The 21225-nt window shown below is 43.8% G+C and overlaps 1 protein-coding gene across 2 annotated transcripts in view; it reads right to left on the reverse strand.

The window, feature by feature from the left end:
* cep112 (centrosomal protein 112) overlaps positions 1 to 21225 on the reverse strand; it is a 117940-nt gene that overhangs the window by 92566 nt on the left and 4149 nt on the right. For both annotated transcript variants that reach the window (XM_089018067.1, XM_089018068.1), the window contains exons 5-7: positions 19769 to 19856; positions 18240 to 18305; positions 2496 to 2567 (exon numbers count right to left, since the gene is read on the reverse strand). In XM_089018067.1, coding sequence (XP_088874193.1) covers positions 2496 to 2567; positions 18240 to 18305; positions 19769 to 19856 — 226 coding nt within the window. The remainder of the gene's footprint in view (positions 1 to 2495; positions 2568 to 18239; positions 18306 to 19768; positions 19857 to 21225) is intronic.

Below are 21225 nucleotides of genomic sequence, written 5' to 3' on the forward strand. Positions count from 1 at the left end.
TTTGGTTGGACTTTGATGAAGTCATACAGAACATCCCGAGAAGTGAGAGGGTTATAATTGGTGGAGACTTCAATGGACATGTTGGCGCAGGAAACAAAGATGATGAGGAGGTGATGGGCAGGTTTGGACTCCAGATGAGGAACGCCGAAGGACAGATGGTGGTTGACTTTGCTAAGAGAATGGAAATGGCTATTGTGAATACTTTCTTTCAGAAGAGACAGGAACATAGGGTGACCTATAAGAGTTGAGGCAGAAGTACACAGGTAGACTACATTTTGTGTCAACGGCGCCAACTAAAGGAAATCAGTGACTGCAAAGTAGTGGTTGGTGAGAGTGTAGCCAGACAGCATAGGTTGGTGGGGTGTAGGATGACGCTGGCAGTAAGGAAGAAGAAGAAACCAAAGGCTGAAGTGAGGACAAAATGGTGGAAGTTGAAAAAGGAAGAGTGTTGCATAACATTTAGGAAGGAGGTGAGACAAGCACTGGGTGGGAGAGAGGTCCTTCCAGATGACTGGCAAACTACAGCAAACATATTCAGAGAAACAGGTCGGAAAGTACTTGGTGTATTGAGTGGGAGAAAGGTAGATAAGGAGACTTGGTGGTGGAATGGGGAGGTGCAGGAGTGTATACAGAGAAAGAGGTTAGCAAAGAAGAAGTGGGACACTGAGAGGACGGATGAGAGTAGACAGCAGTACAAGGAGATGCAGTGCACGGTTAAAGTAAAGGTGGCAAAGGCCAAACAAGAGGCCTATGATGACTTGTATGCTCGGCTGGACAGCAAGGAAGGCGAGACTGATCTCTACAGGCTGGCGAGACAGAGAGACAAAGATGGTAAGGACCTGCAGCAGGTCCGGGTGATTAAGGATAGAGATGGCAATGTATTAACAGGTGCCAGTAGTGTGATGGCAAGATGGAAAGAGTACTTTGAAGAATTGATGAATGAGGAAAATGAGAAGGAACAAAGAGTAGAAGACGTGACTGTTGTGGACCAAGACGTAGCAAACATTAGCAAGGATGAAGTGAGGAGAGCGCTGAAGAGGATGAAGGGGGGAAAGGCACTCGGGCCTGATGATTTACCAATCGAGGTATGGAAGTGTCTTGGGGAGGTGGCGGTGGTGTTCCTGACTGGATTATTCAACAAGATCTTAGATGGTGAACAGATGCCTGAAGAATGGAGACGAAGTGTACTCGTGCCCATTTTTAAGAACAAAGGAGATGTGCAGAGTTGTACTAACTACAGAGGAATAAAGTTGATGAGCCATACAATGAAACTCTGGGAAAGAGTAGTTGAAGCTAGACTAAGAGCAGAAGTGAACATTTGTGAGCAGCAGTATGGCTTCATGCCAAAAAAAAAAAAAAAAAGAGTACGACAGATGCAGTGTTTGCTTTAAGAATGCTGATAGAGAAGTACAGAGAAGGTCAGAAGGAATTGCATTGTGTCTTTGTAGATCTGGAGAAAGCGTACGACAGGGTGCCCAGAGAAGAGCTGTGGTATTGCATGAGGAAGTCTGGAGTGACAGAAAAGTATGTCAGAGCGGTGCAAGACATGTATCATGACTGTAAGACAGTTGTGAGGTGTGCTGTCGGTGTGACTGAGAAATTCAAGGTGGAGGTGGGACTCCACCAGGGGTCAGCTCTGAGCCCCTTCTTGTTTGCTATGGTGATGGACAGGCCGACAGACGATGTTAGACAAGAATCTCCTTGGACCATGATGTTTGCAGATGACATTGTGATCTGTAGCGAGAACAGGGAACAGGTGGCGGAGAAACTAGAGATGTGGAGATATGCCCTGGAAAGGAGAGGAATGAAGATCAGTCGCAGCATGACGGAATATATGTGTGTGAATGAGAGGGATCCAAGTGCAAGAGTGATGCTACGGGGGAAGAGATAAAGAAGGTGCAGGATTTTAAGTACTTCGGGTCAACTATCCAGAGCAATGGAGAGTGTGGAAAAGATTTGAAGAAGCGTGTCCAGGCAGGCTGGAGCGGCTGGTGAAAAATGTCAGGTGTGATGTGTGATAGAAGAGTTTCAGCTAGAATGAAAGGAAAAGTGTATACAACAGTGGTGAGACCAGCCATGATGATTGGACTGGAGACAGTGCCACTGAAGAAAAGACAGGAAGCAGAGCTGAAGATGTTGAGGTTTTATTTGGGAGTGACCAGGTTGGATAGGATCAGGAATGAGTACATTAAAGGGACAACTCATATTAGAGGCTTTGGAGACAAAATCAGAGAGGCAAGACTGAGATGGTTTGGACATGTCCAGAGGACAGAGAGTGACTATATCGGGAGAAGGATGCTGAGCCTTGAACTGCTAGGTAGGAGACCGAGAGGAAGACCCAAGAGGAAGTTTATGGATGTGGTCAAGGAGGACATGACGGTAGCTGGTGTGAGAGAAGAGGATGCACAAAACCGGGATAGATGGAGGACATTGATTCACTGTGGCGACCCCTGAAGAGAAAAGCCGAAAGGAAAAGAAGAAGACGAAGTGCATACCTCCTTGCTCTGCAGCTGCGAGTCCACATCATCAGGCAAGGTGTGACTCCTAACAAGGCTGGACTTGCAAATCTACAGTAAAAAAATTAAAATCATGTTGAATTACAAAGATTGAGGAAAACAAACAGTACGGTAGGCTATATGCAGGCTATTGTCTGAAACTCATGACAAAAACTTAGCAGACACCTGGGCAGACAACTCTGAAAAGTTGCCTGCCCCATTTTTCACAACTTGAAACACAATAAGACGACTAATCGCAAAAAAAAACATTGTTGCGAAGTATAAAGGATTTTTTTTTTTTAATTAAGGAAGTATCTACCACAAATGCTCCCTTGCTTTATTTATGGTAAATATCATTTGCTGAAGATTTTGCTCCAGTTGTTGGCAAACGAACGTTCGTTTGGCAATTTGCATATTCGGCACGGCAGCAAATCAGAAGCCTGTTTCGTGTTTCGGACTATACCGTAATTGAAAAGTGTACTTGAAAGTTTTGAAAGCCGCTTAGAAAGAGGAGTCCACGTGGCTTGTAGCGGTTTGCTTGTAGCTTTTGCTTTATTGAATAAAACATCCATCCATTCATTTTCCGTACTGCTTATTCCCCATGAGGGTCGTTTTTTTTCCTTGAAGAAGTTCTAAAACAATGTTAGAAATCATTAGCGCAGAGTGCCAATGCGCATGTAGAACTGTCGCGGCTGGGAATTGAAGCGGATTTACGTAGGACAGGAGAAAATTACTTCTCGTCAACGGATGCTACAGCTTTGTATTTGCTTTCAATATTTAGCTTGTAGCAGAATGCACATTTCACCATGACGTTCCTGATCCATTGGTGAAAAGAACGCTTTGATCCTCTTCTCTTTCATCCAGAACTGCTTCATACAGCAAAGAGGGTGCAGAAAGTGCTTAAGATTGAATGACTATATTTGTGTTGGCAATTATGTAGTTTTTTTGTTCTATTGACTTCAAGATGCCTTTCAAGCAGCTCTTGTATTTTGTTTTTGTACTTCTTTCTTTCCTTTCCTCCCATAACTTTTGCTGCAATCCAAATAAATAAGTAAAAATAGCGTGAGCCCTCTTGTTGTCACCTCACTCTTCAGACAAACCCTCACCGCAACAAGCCGAACCTCCATACCTCTACCACCCTTCCATAAACAATGCGGGAGACACATCAAAGACTTGTCGGAGAATCTCTTCCATCAACTCTTGTCTGTTTAGAAAAACAGGCATTGTGTGTTTCCGCTCTCGACGTGCCTTTTGTCAACACGCCCGGACCACTAAGCCGTGAGCCATCTTCGGTCTGTTTACTTGTGGATGGACGCTAATGCGTATCCGTCCTTGCCAAAACTGACGTTCTTTTGATTCGAGCACCAAGCTCAAGAAACAGAAAAAGCAAGCCGCTAAACCCACATGAGAGCGTAGAAAGGTCACAGTCAAAGTGATTCGACGGCATTAAATTACCGTGGTCGACGTGCAGAAGGGAAAGAACACTGTGTCGCTATTTGATATTTGTTTATGACCCACTTAGGTCTCTGTGAACTCAATACATACATACAATGACAATAAAGCCTTTTGCCGTGTCTTTGGGGGGCCTTGCCAACGAGCGGCGAGATCGCGGCCTTTCGCTTTCAAACGGGCTTTGGAGATGACTGACAGTGGTGGCGCCAAATAAACAGTTGCCTTGCTTATCTCATTGACGCCAGGTTGAAGTGGGAGAACAAGCAGAGGGGAAGAAAGCGCGCAACTAAAACAACATCTGACGCCACACCGAGATAATCCACAACGGGATATAGGATTGGGAATAGAAGGATTGGCGATGGGAAAATTTTGCTTTATTGAATAAAACATCCATCCATTCATTTTCCGTACTGCTTATTCCCCATGAGGGTCGTTTTTTTTCCTTGAAGAAGTTCTAAAACAATGTTAGAAATCATTAGCGCAGAGTGCCAATGCGCATGTAGAACTGTCGCGGCTGGGAATTGAAGCGGATTTACGTAGGACAGGAGAAAATTACTTCTCGTCAACGGATGCTACAGCTTTGTATTTGCTTTCAATATTTAGCTTGTAGCAGAATGCACATTTCACCATGACGTTCCTGATCCATTGGTGAAAAGAACGCTTTGATCCTCTTCTCTTTCATCCAGAACTGCTTCATACAGCAAAGAGGGTGCAGAAAGTGCTTAAGATTGAATGACTATATTTGTGTTGGCAATTATGTAGTTTTTTTGTTCTATTGACTTCAAGATGCCTTTCAAGCAGCTCTTGTATTTTGTTTTTGTACTTCTTTCTTTCCTTTCCTCCCATAACTTTTGCTGCAATCCAAATAAATAAGTAAAAATAGCGTGAGCCCTCTTGTTGTCACCTCACTCTTCAGACAAACCCTCACCGCAACAAGCCGAACCTCCATACCTCTACCACCCTTCCATAAACAATGCGGGAGACACATCAAAGACTTGTCGGAGAATCTCTTCCATCAACTCTTGTCTGTTTAGAAAAACAGGCATTGTGTGTTTCCGCTCTCGACGTGCCTTTTGTCAACACGCCCGGACCACTAAGCCGTGAGCCATCTTCGGTCTGTTTACTTGTGGATGGACGCTAATGCGTATCCGTCCTTGCCAAAACTGACGTTCTTTTGATTCGAGCACCAAGCTCAAGAAACAGAAAAAGCAAGCCGCTAAACCCACATGAGAGCGTAGAAAGGTCACAGTCAAAGTGATTCGACGGCATTAAATTACCGTGGTCGACGTGCAGAAGGGAAAGAACACTGTGTCGCTATTTGATATTTGTTTATGACCCACTTAGGTCTCTGTGAACTCAATACATACATACAATGACAATAAAGCCTTTTGCCGTGTCTTTGGGGGGCCTTGCCAACGAGCGGCGAGATCGCGGCCTTTCGCTTTCAAACGGGCTTTGGAGATGACTGACAGTGGTGGCGCCAAATAAACAGTTGCCTTGCTTATCTCATTGACGCCAGGTTGAAGTGGGAGAACAAGCAGAGGGGAAGAAAGCGCGCAACTAAAACAACATCTGACGCCACACCGAGATAATCCACAACGGGATATAGGATTGGGAATAGAAGGATTGGCGATGGGAAAATTATTCTGTCGTCGATAGAGGAATGATGTCATGACATGCAGGTGAGTACCGTCCGTTAAATTACAATAAATGAGATTTTTTTGTTTGTATATCATATAACGTAATTCAACATGATTTTTACAATACAATACAGTACAATACAGTACAGTACTGTACAGCACAATACAATATAATTACATAATAATAAAAAAAATAATAATAATACATTTCATTTCAAGTGCCTTTCAGAGCTCTCAAGGACACTTTACAGTCACAGACAAGCATAGATACAATAATAAATAAAATTCAATACATAACATACTGTACATATCAGTGGCGGGCTGTGCATGTCACTCTTAGGCCTTCAGTAGTGCTACACCTGAATAACTCCACAGCTGAGAGTGTGGCGTGATGTACTACACGTCCACTAGAGGGTGGCATTGGCCAGGAAATAACATGTGACTTGACGAAGCTTAAGAAATACTGTCATTATACAGTTTGATTTTTTTTACTGGATTTATGATAACCTCATACAATTGCAATATTATTTGCTATTTTTGCGAGCTTTGGAGCTGTCCCTCTTCTTTTCCTTCGGCTTTTCCCTTCAAGGGGTCGCCACAGCGAATCAGTGTCCTCCATCTTCAGAGGTTTGATTCACGTGTGTTTTGGCCAAGCTTTTACGTTGGATGCCCTGCCTGACACAACCCTCTGTATTTATCTGGGCATGGAACACGCACAAGGAGACTTATGTCCCCTTGTGGCTACAGAAAAACTCTATGAACTTAATAAAGATGAAGATGCTCAGTAAACGGCTCCCAAACAGCAAATGGTCATCGGCAGAGCAATATTCAAAAAAGAAAAAATATACTCACCATTTGATTCTTAATTATGTCCATCTATTCTTGAAAACAACCGTCTTGAAAGTGGCTTTAACAGTATACTGTATATACATATACAGTACATACATACTGTATAGATCTCTCTATCGAGAGATCGAGATCTTCATCTTCTTCTTCTTTTCCTTTCTGCTTTTCCCTTCAGGGGTCACCACAGCGAATCAATGTCCTCTAACCAGGTTTTGTGCATCCTCTTCTCTCATACCAGCTACCTTCATGTCCTCTTTGACTACATCCATAAACCTCCTCTTCGGTCTTCCTCCTGGTCTCCTGTCTGGCAGTTCAAGGCTCAGCATCATTGTCCCGATATAGTCACTCTCTCTCCTCTGGACATTCCAAACCATCTCAGTCTGGCCTCTCTGACTTTCTCTCCAAAGCCTCTAATATAAGTTGTCCCTCTAATGTACTCATTCCTGATCCTATCCAACCTGGTCACTCTCAAAGTCCTTCCTGTCTTTTCTTCAGTGGCACTGTCTCCAGTTCAAACATCATGGCTGGTCGCACCACTGTTTTATACACTTTTCCTTTCATGGTAGCTGAAACTCTTCTATCACACCTGACATTTTTCTCCAGCCGCTCCAGCCTGTCTGGACACGCTTCTTCACCTCTTTTCGACACTCTCCGTTGCTCTGGACAGTTGACCCCAAGTACTTAAAATCCTCCACCTTCTTTATCTCTTCTCCCTGTGGCATCACTCTTGCACTTGGATCCCTCTCATTCACACACATATACAGTAAAGTCTCGTTATATCGATATCGGATATATCGATAGTCCCGGTTATATCGATACTATTTCTATGCACGCACTGAGAAAATTACATGCAAACGCGGCCGGATATATCGATAGTCTTTTTTTTTTTTTCGGACTCCCTTGAATATCGATATAACGAGACTTTACTGTATTCCGTCTTGTTGCGACTGATCTTCATTCCTCTCCTTTCCAGGGCATATCTCCACATCTCTAGTTTCTTCGCCACCAGTTCCCTGTTCTCGCTACAGATCACAATGTCATCTGCAAACATCATGGTCCAAGGAGATTCTTGTCTAACAATGTCTGTCAGCCTGTCCATCACCATAACAAACAAGAAGGGGCTCAGAGCTGACCCCTGGTGGAGTCCCACCTCAACCTTGAATTCCACAGTCACCCAGACAGCACACCTCACAACTGTCTTACAGTCATGATACATGTCTTGCACCGCTCTGACATACTTTTCCGTCACAACTCTTCTCTGTCTGGGAACCAATTAAGTTCGTAAGCCAAGGTCACACTGTGTGTGTGTGTGTGTGTGTGTATGTGTATATATATATATATATATATATATATATATATATATATATATATATATATATATATATATATATATATATATATCAGAGCTGGGCGGCCCGGTAGCTGAGTGGTTAGCACACTGGCTTCACAGTGCAGAGGTCGCCGGTTCGCGTCCCGGTCCGGCCTCCCTGTGTGGAGTTTGCATGTTCTCCCCGGACCCGCGTGGGTTTTCTCCGGGTCCTCCGGTTTCCTCCCACACTCAAAAAAAAACAGGCAGATTGACCACTCCAAATCGTCCCTAGGTGTGAGTGTGAGAGTGACTGTTGTATGTCTTTGTGTGCCCTGCGATTGGCTGGCAACCAATTCAGGGTGTCCCCCGCCTCGTGCCCGAAGACAGCTGAGATAGGCTCCAGCAACCCCCGCGACCCTAATGAGGAATAAGCGGTACGGAAAATGAGATGAGATGAGATATATCAGAGCTGACCCCTGGTGGAGTCCCACCTCCCACCATATATATATATATATATATATATATATACAGTAAAGTCTCGTTATATCGATATTCAAGGGAGTCCGAAAAAATATCGATATAACCGGGACTATCGATATATCCGACCCTGTTTGCATGTAATGTTCTCCGTGCGTGCATAGAAATAGTATCGATATAACCGGGACTATCGATATATCCGATATCGATATAACGAGACTTTACTGTATATATATATATATATATATATATATATATATATATATATATATATATATATATATATATATATATATATACACACACACACACAGTGGGACCTTGGCTTACGAACTTAATTGGTTCCCAGACAGAGTGTGTAAGGCGAAAAGTGTGCATCCCGAAAATTAATCTCCCATAGGAAACCATTAAAATGAGAATAATCCGTTCCTAGGTCCCCATAAAACTAATTTTCTCACCCTTAAAACTACACAAAATATACCTTATTTTATGTATAATAAATGTGTTATAGTATGATTAAAGAAATAACTATACTGTACAATAGAGTCATTTTATTTACCTTTGTGATGGTCGTTAATGGCTTGATGGAATGGAGTTCCCTTCAGGGGTCACCACAGCGAATCAATGTCCTCTAACCAGGTTTTGTGCATCCTCTTCTCTCATACCAGCTACCTTCATGTCCTCTTTGACTACATCCATAAACCTCCTCTTCGGTCTTCCTCCTGGTCTCCTGTCTGGCAGTTCAAGGCTCAGCATCCTTGTCCCGATATAGTCACTCTCTCTCCTCTGGACATTCCAAACCATCTCAGTCTGGCCTCTCTGACTTTCTCTCCAAAGCCTCTAATATAAGTTGTCCCTCTAATGTACTCATTCCTGATCCTATCCAACCTGGTCACTCCCAAAGTCCTTCCTGTCTTTTCTTCAGTGGCACTGTCTCCAGTCCAAACATCATGGCTGGTCGCACCACTGTTTTATACACTTTTCCTTTCATGGTAGCTGAAACCCTTCTATCACACCTGACATTTTTCTCCAGCCGCTCCAGCCTGCCTGGACACGCTTCTTCACCTCTTTTCCACACTCTCCGTTGCTCTGGACAGTTGACCCCAAGTACTTAATATCCTCCACCTTCTTTATCTCTTCTCCCTGTGGCATCACTCTTGCACTTGGATCCCTCTCATTCACACACATATATTCCGTCTTGTTGCGACTGATCTTCATTCCTCTCCTTTCCAGGGCATATCTCCACATCTCCAGTTTCTCCGCCACCTGTTCCCTGTTCTCGCTACAGATCACAATGTCATCTGCAAACATCATGGTCCAAGGAGATTCTTGTCTAACATTGTCTGTCAGCCTGTCCATCAGAGCTCAGAGCTGACCCCTGGTGGAGTCCCACCTCAACCTTGAATTCCACAGTCACACAGACAGCACACCTCACAACTGTCTTACAGTCATGATACATGTCTTGCACCGCTCTGACATACTTTTCCGTCACTCCAGACTTCCTCATGCAATACCACAACTCTTCTCTGTCTGGGAACCAATTAAGTTCGTAAGCCAAGGTCACACTCTGTGTGTGTGTGTGTGTGTGTGTGTGTGTGTGTGTGTGTGTGTGTGTGTGTGTGTGTGTGTGTATATATATATATATATATATATATATATATATATATATATATATATGGGCGGCCCGGTAGCTGAGTGGTTAGCACACTGGCTTCACAGTGCAGAGGTCGCCGGTTCGCGTCCCGGTCCGGCCTCCCTGTGTGGAGTTTGCATGTTCTCCCCGGACCCGCGTGGGTTTTCTCCGGGTCCTCCGGTCCATGCATGGCAGGCAGATTGACCACTCCAAATCGTCCCTAGGTGTGAGTGTGAGAGTGACTGTTGTATGTCTTTGTGTGCCCTGCGATTGGCTGGCAACCAATTCAGGGTGTCCCCCGCCTCGTGCCCGAAGACAGCTGAGATAGGCTCCAGCAACCCCCGCGACCCTAATGAGGAATAAGCGGTACGGAAAATGAGATGAGATGAGATATATCAGAGCTGACCCCTGGTGGAGTCCCACCTCCCACCATATATATATATACAGTAAAGTCTCGTTATATCGATATCGGATATATCGATAATCCCGGTTATATCGATACTATTTCTATGCACGCACGGAGAAAATTACATGCAAACAGGGTCGGATATATCGATAGTCCCGGTTATATCAATATTTTTTCGGACTCCCTTGAATATCGATATAACGAGACTTTACTGTATATATATATATATATATATATATATATATATATATATATATACACACACACACACAGTGGGACCTTGGCTTACGAACTTAATTGGTTCCCAGACAGAGTGTGTAAGGCGAAAAGTGTGCATCCCGAAAATTAATCTCCCATAGGAAACCATTAAAATGAGAATAATCCGTTCCCATAAAACAATTTTCTACTTTCTAATTTTCTAACCCTTAAAACTACACAAAATATACCTTATTTTATGTATAATAAATGTGTTATAGTATGATTAAAGAAATAACTATACTGTACAATAGAGTCATTTTATTTACCTTTGTGATGGTCGTTAATGGCTTGATGGAATGGAGTGTCCGATTTCCTCAGCATTCAACACTTGATGAGGAACATAGGCTTCTGTCACCATCTTGAGGAACCTTGTAGGTGATTTCGCTGTGATAATTGTACCTAGTTCTTCATCAATTGTGATCTGTTTAGCTGGGTTGATAGCTTTTTATATCAAGTGCACAGATGACTTGTGCGGGTTATTTGTGGAGCCTGAACAAAAGTGTGAGAGTGTGAGAATATCACTATTCTCACACTCTCACACTTTTGCTTTTTTTATTTCAAGCTCTGTCATCTCCCTTTCGCGTGTGTGTGTTTTCTCACTCTCTGTCTTCCTGTGTCTTTAATGTTTAACCCCCCCCCCCACTTCTGGGTTCTTGACCAATCACGTGGCTTTAATCACGCCATTTTGTTTTTGGGAGAACGGCCTCACACTCTCTCTGTCTGTAACCCGATCCCCCACTGTGTCACGGTTCGCGTGGTGGTGATGGCGGGTTCGGATCCCAAAAAGCAGGCAGGAGGGAGCAGGAGGTTGTTTGACAAATTGTATTAAAATAAAGGTCAGCAGTAACAAAATGTAAAACATCAAAATGATCTGAATGGAAAAAATACAAAGTAGCAAAAGAAGACCAAAAGTAAAAGCCCGCCAAGGTTAAACAAACACGTACACGATGCATGCTGCAACCAAGCAGCAAACAAACAATGAATCGGCACGGGATGGTCGTGCCAGGTGTCTTTTTAAGTGTCATTGATTATAACGACCAGCACCTGCGAGGCTGCAGGCAGGGCTGAAGTCGCTACCCGCTGGTCGCCAATCTGATCGGGACGACCAGCACTTGTGCAGGTGCAGGTGGGGCGGACAGCGCCCCCCCCGTTGGTCGCCAAGCAGATCATGACAGTACCCCCCCTTCAAGGGGCTGCTTCCAGAAGTCCCAACAGTCTCCCAAAAGGTCCACTCGCCAGGGAACGGTCGGTGGGGAGGGCAACCGCTGCCTCTCCAGCATACGACGGGCGGCGGCCTGATGGGAACGGGACTCGGCCTGGGGTGGACGAAGACGCGGCACGGATCGTCGTGGGCGTGAGTGTGATCCCTCTCGCACGTTCACGCGACGGCGCATGGCTCAACGTGGACGTCGAACTGCCAGGCGCAGAATGGCACCCCGTACGGCCGTATGGGACCAGGTCTCAGCCGGACGCCGACGTGGGCGTGAACTGCCCGGCTCCGGGGGAACGAGACCAGTCCAGAGCCGCTCCGGGATCCAGCGGTGAGTGGGGTCTCGGACTGACGTTGACGCGGACGTTGCACGGCTCGTCGTGGATGAGACTCAATTCGTCATGCCCGACGACAGCGTGGCTGGACGTGGGCGTGCACTGCCAGACACCCAGTGTCACCCTGGACGGCCACCTGGAAGGAGGTCTCGGCCGGACGTTTACGTGGACGTTGCGGCTCGTCGAGTGACGAAAGTCAAACTCGACCAGGCTTTGGCTAACGTGGACGTAGCATTGCCAGGCACAGGGTGGAAATGAGACAGGTCCGATGTACCTGCGGGATCCGATGGTTGGCCGATTCATTCTGTCACGGTTCGCGTGGTGGTGATGGCGGGTTCGGATCCCAAAAAGCAGGCAGGAGGGAGCAGGAGGTTGTTTGACAAATTGTATTAAAATAAAGGTCAGCAGTAACAAAATGTAAAACATCAAAATGATCTGAATGGAAAAAATACAAAGTAGCAAAAGAAGACCAAAAGTAAAAGCCCGCCAAGGTTAAACAAACACGTACACGATGCATGCTGCAACCAAGCAGCAAACAAACAATGAATCGGCACGGGATGGTCGTGCCAGGTGTCTTTTTAAGTGTCATTGATTATAACGACCAGCACCTGCGAGGCTGCAGGCAGGGCTGAAGTCGCTACCCGCTGGTCGCCAATCTGATCGGGACGACCAGCACTTGTGCAGGTGCAGGTGGGGCGGACAGCGCCCCCCCGTTGGTCGCCAAGCAGATCATGACACACTGCTGCATTCTTGACCAATCACATGGCTTTAACCGAAGACTGGGGACGGGGAATAGAGGACAAACACGGTGGCCACCATTTTTCTTGTTAGGAGAACAGGCTCGACACATCACTCATCCCGAAAAATAGTTTGTCTGCCAAGGTAAAATTTTCAGAAATGTAACGTTCGTCAACCGAAAAGTTCGTAAGCTAAGGGGTTCGTAAACCGAGCTCTCACTGTATATATGTTATACAAACGATGGATCAATTAACCTCCATTCAAATAGCAGCCCTAAAATCAAGCACGGTCCAAGATAGACACAGCGGCGGATGGAGGACACTGATTCGCTGTGGTGAGCTCTGAAGGGAAAAGTCTAAAGGAAAAGAAGACTACCGCCAAAGCATTACAACATCCCGTGCGCCCATGTGCTATGCGGGCACACATTCCCGTGTGCCTACACGTTACAGTGAGCACGCACAAAGTTGAGCCTTTCATTTGGCAGGGCATCACTGAAGTCTGATGCGGATGGACGGCTCTGCTGCAAACACAGGAATTTAAAAAAAAGGACAAGGCTCCACATCACAAGGCCTGGCTTGCCGGCCAAACAAGCACGACTTGATTGATGGCTTCCTAGTTTAACCTTTCAGTACTCCTGACTGACCGCGGGTAAAGGAGGGGCAAGTGACTACCTCTGAATACATTGGATTCCTCCTTAGTCAGCATTATGTTTTTGTTTTTTGTTTCAAATGCAAGGTAAATAAACGTACATATTGAGGGAAAAGAGAATGGGGTAATTTTTCTAAATAAAAAATCTTTCTGGTTCTAAAATGAACTAGCCAAGCAAAATTAATTCAATTCATTACAGCTCAGGTAAAATAAAGAAACCCATTTGAGCAGCTTCAAAACATCTCAAGCAAAAGCTGAATCCACCCCAGAGCATGTGCAGGCTCGCCTCTGCTACAATTTCACACGGAGAGCCCGCTTTGAAGGAAAGTGACTACAAAAACTTCTATAAACTTGAAGGGCTTTGCTTGCATGTGTTTATGTGCCGAAACACATCTGTTGATTTGAAAGAGGCTGTTGGCGTGGTGGGGGAAGTTGGGGGGGGGCAGCATAGCCAAGCAATAACCGTTATCATCATCGCAACACATGAGGGGAAGAGGAGCTGGAGTGCGCACAAGGATTTATGTCTGCTGATGGATAACCGAGATTAGCGACGCACTGAAGGACAGATCAGGTTTAGGGAAGGGACAACAGAGAGAAATATAGGTTTGTGGGGTCTGCAAAAAAATGTTACTATGGTGAACATGGTTCCTACAGGTGCAGAAAGAGTATGAAGTCAATCAGAAAAAGTGTTTATTGAGCTCTGGCATCATGCACTCCAGACTGAGTGGATAAGAGAAGTAAATATGCCTCAGATGTTTAGTTTCCACCGCCAGTTTCCCCCTTCGCCACCCAGAACAGCAGGAAGGTGGTCTTGGACACAATGCTGGTACAATGTCAAATGAATGAGACGGTAATAAATAAATTCAGAACCTTTTTCACATTTCATACCTGCACAAAAAAATTAGGAAGGGGGGAGAAAAAATGTGTGCACCTTGAAAACGCCAGAGCTGCTCTAAATCTGTCAGATTTGCCAGGCCATCTCATGAGTATAGCTTTTGCTTAACATTTCCTATTAAAAAAATTATAATAAATATTCATTTTGGAGGGATGTCAGGTTTTTGAGAACTTCAGGATACTTCTTGCACTTTTTTTAAATGATCATCAGTGTTTACTGATGTCATTACATGTGATTTAAAACCGATCAATGTGCCTTGGGAAATTACTCCACTAATTAGTCTTTCGATCTTTAAGAACTATTGAAGTGAAACACCGTAAAGAATTTCCTTCAACTACGTTCTATTTATGGTAATGGGTGGTGAAACATCCTGGGTTTTTACATAGCCACAAAACAATATTCAACAACAACAATATATTATATATTGAAACATCAATATAACACAACAATATATTGAAAGATCAATTTGAATCCTCTAAAAAGGTCTCGAGTCAAGATGTTCTCTTTTTTGAAAATGACTTGCCTGTAGAGCACAGGTGTCAAAGTAACGGTTTTCTGTTGAATAAAGAGAGTGTAATATTTCCTACACTGCGTTGAATGTTTATGTAGTCCAAAAACTTAATATTTTGTGGGTCCTGGAATTTGAGTGACAATGACAAAAACCCTGGCACTGGAGTGGAAACATTTAGGTCTGGCAGTTAATGACTTCATTTGTTGTGTACATTTGTTGTATGTAATATGTGGAGATTAAACATTGTAATGGCTTCCCCAAATTCATAAAAACCGCTGAGAGGAGAACGTAACTTCAATCTGGCCTGTTTGACACCCTTGCTTTAGAGAAAGGGTTAATTGCCCTTAAAAATATTATTTACAACAAATCATGCGTCTTTGTTCTCATCCACAGAAAAACTTTATCCTGTGACTGTAAAGTGTCCTTGAGAGATTTGAAAGGCGCTTATCAGTGGTGGGCCGTCAGAGCCAGCAAGGCCTTCTCTGCTGGCCTAACATCATCAGACATCATTATCATAATTATAATAAAAGCCAATTTCATTAAAAAAGTATTTTTTCTAAATATATATATATACAGTAAAGTCTCGTTATATCGATATTCAAGGGAGTCCGAAAAAATATCGATATAACCGGGACTATCGATATATCCGACCCTGTTTGCATGTAATTTTCTCCGTGCGTGCATAGAAATAGTATCGATATAACCGGGACTATCGATATATCCGATATCGATATAACGAGACTTTACTGTATACAATTATTTTACATACTGTTTTCTTGATGTTATATTATATCCATTTGGTTATGCTCCTTTCAGTGTTGTAGTTTTAGGTCAGAGTTTTTAATCCAATCAGAATTCAGCTAGCTTGTGTCGCCAGGCTGTATGAAATCTGACCGACGCCTTCAGAATCAACAGTGAGGGCGTCTGTGCGCTGTACATGAACGGGCACATGTAGTTGAGATAGCCAATCAGATCACGAGTTGGCACAGTAAGGCCAGCTAGAGGGCCTCGCGTTGAACATGACATGTACGCGTCCTGTGATTGGATACTCACTTTACCTCAGCCCTCAGCGGATGCAGTGCTATGCAAATCAACCAAGCTACAACAGATCAGACCCGGAAACTTTAGCAGAAAAACCAAATATATCTACTCGCTTTTTTAGCCCACACTGGCTGAAGGAGAGGACAATTCGCTGTCGCATGTAGGTAGGCCTATTCTCAAGAACAAATGAAAAAGATTTGTTTACTTTTATTTTCAACAAATAGTTCGTTTTGTGAACGTCTTGTTGTTTTTCTTATATTAAACTGACATTTTGTAATTTAGCGTAAAATCTTGTTAAAGATTGCATATTCTTGGTGGACTTAATAAAACTTTGTGGACAAATGATTTTAAATGTCCTTTTATTTTTAAGTGTTTGCAGTATCACGTATAGTGACAAGTTCTAATTGCTGATGCAGATTTATTGATGTGTAATTGCTGCGGAAAATAGCCTGTGTTGTAGACGATTAAGGTGATGACACGCCCAGTACTGCGTGCGTGTGCTTTTGTAAATGATATCTCCAGCAGTTGTGTCATAAATTATGGTATTACGAGGGATATTTGTTCAAGTCGGACTAAGCAGGACTTCACTGAAGGCCTAGGTGTGAAATGCACGGACCGCCACTGGCGCTTATAAATGAAATGTATTATTATTACTATGCTCCAAGAAAACATTGTGACTGTGACAACAATTAAAAGCTCTTCCACTAGATGGCGGTAGATTACAATTACAGTGAGACCTCAACTCACGAACTTAATTGGTTCCCAGACAGAGTGTGTAAGGCGAAAAGTGTGTTTCTCAAAAAAAATTCCCATAGGAAACCATTAAAATGGGAATAATCCATTCCTGGGTTTCCATAAAATATACTTTTCAACTAAATAAGCCTTAAAACTACACATAACATACCTTATTCTATGTATAATAAATGTGATATTGTATTGTAATGAAAGAAATACACTGCACTGTATCATAAAGCCACTTTATTTACATTTGTGATGGTCATTGATGGCTTGATGGAATGGCGTTGGAGGTCGAAGGTCAAAGGGAATTGCTGTTTGGAAAGAGAGGCACATTACATGAGGACTGTAATTAAAGAAATACACCGTGCTGTAAAATAAAGTTTTATTTCCCTTTTTGATGGTCGTTGATGGCTTATGGAAGGAGAGTCACCTTCCATAAGGACTGTTGGTAACTTAACCTCTGGTGTGGCTTCTCTTCATTTTTTCTTTGGAGACTCCTCATCATTTTTGCTGATTAAAAACCTCTTAATTGACACCTGTTGCTTTCTGACTTGTAAGGTCTTACGAAGCTGAGGCATCACATTATCGTTCATCATGTTGATGATTGTCATAGCCACAGTCTTTTCTGGATGTAACTGCTCGGTAAAAGCCTGCACATCATTCCACTTTGTCAACATTGCCTTTATGAGCTCACTTGATGCTGCAGCCATCTCCTCGTCAGATGTTCTCAAACCATCCGTTACTGGCTTTAAAATCCTCAATAAGCGCTGAACTTCCAGGTTGGCGCATGGCGATATCTGCGTGAATTAGCCGTGCTTTCTCGCATAAAATAGCTTTATTCACGCTGTGTTTTTTCTTCTTCTTTTTTCGATTGCCCGAGACCGTCGCTTTGAGAGCACGGAAACACCTTTTGCAACAGACGCACCTTTGATGGCTTTTCTGTTCCGGAGAATGGTAGCAATGGTTGACTTAGCATAGCCGTGCTCGGCCACTAAATCACACAAACGCACACCTTGTTTGTGTTTTTCAATTATCTCCTTCTTCTCAGTGACGGTGATTTCATTTTGTGTCTTGGGCTGAACACGAGCCTGTGGTGGGGTTTTTTCGGTCCAATCATAGTATCAAATTATCAGCAAAAAGCTCCAAGGAGGCGATCGACGTGTGCATTCAATGAGAGGGGGTGTGGAAAGTAGCGCCGGCTAGAGCACTGTTCAGTCGTGTGCTTCTGCCGAAGATCACTCTGCCAGATTCGAAGGTCGTGTGCTTGATGGACCAGCCGTGCTGGGTGTGTATGATGAAAATAGTGCTTATTAAAAGGTTTAATTTTCATAAATTTGACGTTTGTAAGATTAAAAGTTCGTAAGATAAGGTGTTCGTAAGTTGAGGTCTCATTGTACACACCTGTCTATCGAACAATACCAAGTCAGCTAAACAGAAATAAGTTTAGCTATCAATTTGTCAATGTTTTGAGATCTAACAACACAGTACAAATACCATGGTGAGCTATTTTTGTAGGATTTCTAAACTTGAGACAAATCTCCTATTGTACAAAAGGCTCACACGCGCTGACAGTTCCAGGTGCACCACTGGCGCACCTCTGGACTCACCCCCAGGTTCCAGCTGTTGAGCCGAGCCTCCAGGTCACTGTCGGGAGACATCTCCCCCAAATCCACCTGATAAGTGGAAGGCAAAAAGAAGTGGGTATAAACTGGGAATTAATTGCCGATGATGACATAAAAAAACAAGGGAATTGAGACAATTCCCTGACTGCGCTTTGATTGGCAGTTTGGCCTGAGGAAGAAAAAGCTTCTGGCAAAAAATAAATAAGAATAAAATGTAAAAATGCATGCAATTGATGCCTCCCTTCAGTTGTGAGCAGCTACATCCATTTATGGTTTATAAAAAGTCATTTCAAGTAGTGCATTCGTATTATATTTTCATGATTCAAATGTAGAATTAACCATTAAATCTTGTCTTGACAAACGGGACCGCCTTATTTGATGGGAACACCTCCAAAAATGTTTTAATTATGCGTTTGTTTTGCAGAATAATGTGTAAAAAAATCACAGATGATGTCAAGACAAATTAATGGTATTTATTAGTAAATGACAACAAAATGTGACTGTTGGGAGAAAAAAAGGATGGATGTTTGTTGATATTGTTCAGTAAACATTTTTGGCAGCACAATAAATGATTTGTGGCCCGGTGGTCAAGGCGCGTCGAAATCTGCAACCCACACATACAAAAATAGATAGATAGAGTGAGTGAGTGAGTGAGTGAGTGAGTGAGTGAGTGAGTGAGTGAGTGAGTGAGTGAGTGAGTGAGTGAGTGAGTGAGTGAGAGAGCGCAAGAGAGAGCGCGAGAGAGAGTGCGAGAGAGAGCGCGAGAGAGAGCGAGTGAGAGCGAGTGAGAGCGAGTGAGAGAGCGCGAGAGAGAGTGAGTGAGAGAGCGAGAGAGAGAGAGAGAGAGAGAGAGCGTGAGTGAGTGAGTGAGTGAGTGAGTGAGTGAGTGAGTGAGTGAGTGAGTGAGTGAGTGAGTGAGTGAGTGAGTGAGTGAGTGAGTGAGTGAGTGAGTGAGTGAAGTTGAATTTCATTCCGATCGTTTGGCTTGATTTTTACCAATCATGAGGAACGGAAAACCATTCATGTTAAAGGTGAGTACTATCACAAAGTTATTTTAAATAATACATTCTGACATTTTGTTGAAAAGTGGCCGGGCGTGCATGTGTGTGTGTGGCTCTCAATGAAAAACATTTCTAAATATTTTACTTGTATAATAATAATAATACATTACATTTTAAGCGCCTTTCAAAGCCCTCAATGACACTTTACAATCACAGACAAGCATAGGTACTATTTTAAGCGCCTTTCAAAGCCCTCAATGACACTTTACAATCACAGACAAGCATAGGTACTATAATAAATAAAATATAATCATAAATACAATGCAATAAATAAAATACAGTTATAAATAGAAACAAGAGAGAGCTATACAGAAATAAGTGGGTTTTGAGATGGGACTTGAAGGTGGGAAGAGAATCGATGTTACGAATGTTGGGAGCCGACCCCTGCTATATAGCTAGCTACCTAGCTAAATAGCTAGATAGAACAGGATGCCAGCGGCTGAGTGAACTCACCGCTCTGGCTTCTTGTGTGGGTGAAGGCTTGAATGAGCTGGAGGTTCTCGTTCTTCGTGGGGTCTTTTCCTTATTCAGCTGGCGAGCCCTGCAATGGAGGAAAATACATGTTTTAGGGGGGAAAAAGCAAACAAAAAACAAGTGAATGCTTTATGATGCTTCAAACGTGTCATTCACTTCACAATGCAGTTTTTTCAATCCTGCCATTTTAGTCCGAGGTCTTAACAAAAAGAGTCAAAGAAAGTTGGAGATGACTTCAAATTACTTGATTAGTTTTCATGATGAAACACATTCAAATGGCTCACAGTGTGCCTGCTCACATCCCGTTATGTGCGAGCTGCAGCATGAGTTGCGGTTAAGCACATAGATCCATGAAGCTTGGAATGAGGGAGATGGATGGGGTGGGTGGGGGGGTGTTGAGCTTTGCAATCTCAGGCCTCTAAGTCAACAGGTGGATGAGGATAATTGAATCAGATGTGTCTGGAGTCAGAGTCTCTGAGATCAAAGCTGTGGCAAGTCAGACCAGAGTTTTACACACACACACACACACACACACACACACACACACACACACACACACACACACACACACACACACACACACACACACACACACACACACACACACACACACACACACACACACACACACACACACACACACACACACACACACACACACACACACACACACACACACACACACACACACACACACACACACACACACACACACACACACACGCATACACGCATGCACACACACACGGGAAGAAAATGAGAACACCATGAAGAGCCTCAGAAGCTGCAGCTCGTCTGATTAAAGCAGCCCGACATCAGAACACCAGCCTGACCTCCAGGTGCACAGCCAGCCTCAGGCGGACCAGGAAATCAGTCTGACCTTGGGACGCAAAACACCCACCAAATGCAGGCACCTCCCCCTCCTTCCCCACTTGAGGACAAAGTGAGCGAACCAGAGGCTAAAGGGGTTTTCTAAGAACATCACCGGCGACTTGATGAGGACGATCTGACTGTCGCTGAAAAACAGACGGAGGAGCGGGAGGGAAAAAGGGGGGTGAAGGGTTAAAAGTTCTCACATGTGGATGAAAAGCACACAAATGGGAGACAGGAGTCAGACAGACGCAGAGAGGAGGGGAAAACAAGGACATAAAAGGGAGGCCCCAAGAGAGGAGCTATCAGCTCAACTTCAGCGCTGAACTTGACACGAGAAGCAAACTGGCCCAAAATGAGCTCGGACACAGCACGTTTTCTCTCGTTTCAACATCACCCCCACTTTTTTTAAACACAATGTGACATCACTGCACACTAATGGGCTTCTACTTGGCACGATTAGATTGTTTCTGCCACATTTCTGCACTTGGACCAAGATGACATCTGAGTTCGTGCCTCCATCTTGTGGTGTCCTTCGGGACTGCACATAGGTGACATTACAACCA

The sequence above is a fragment of the Hippocampus bargibanti genome, linkage group LG17 (assembly GCF_051943395.1).
Source record: "Hippocampus bargibanti isolate YZ-2025 linkage group LG17, ASM5194339v1, whole genome shotgun sequence".
NCBI classification, from domain to species: domain Eukaryota; kingdom Metazoa; phylum Chordata; class Actinopteri; order Syngnathiformes; family Syngnathidae; genus Hippocampus; species Hippocampus bargibanti.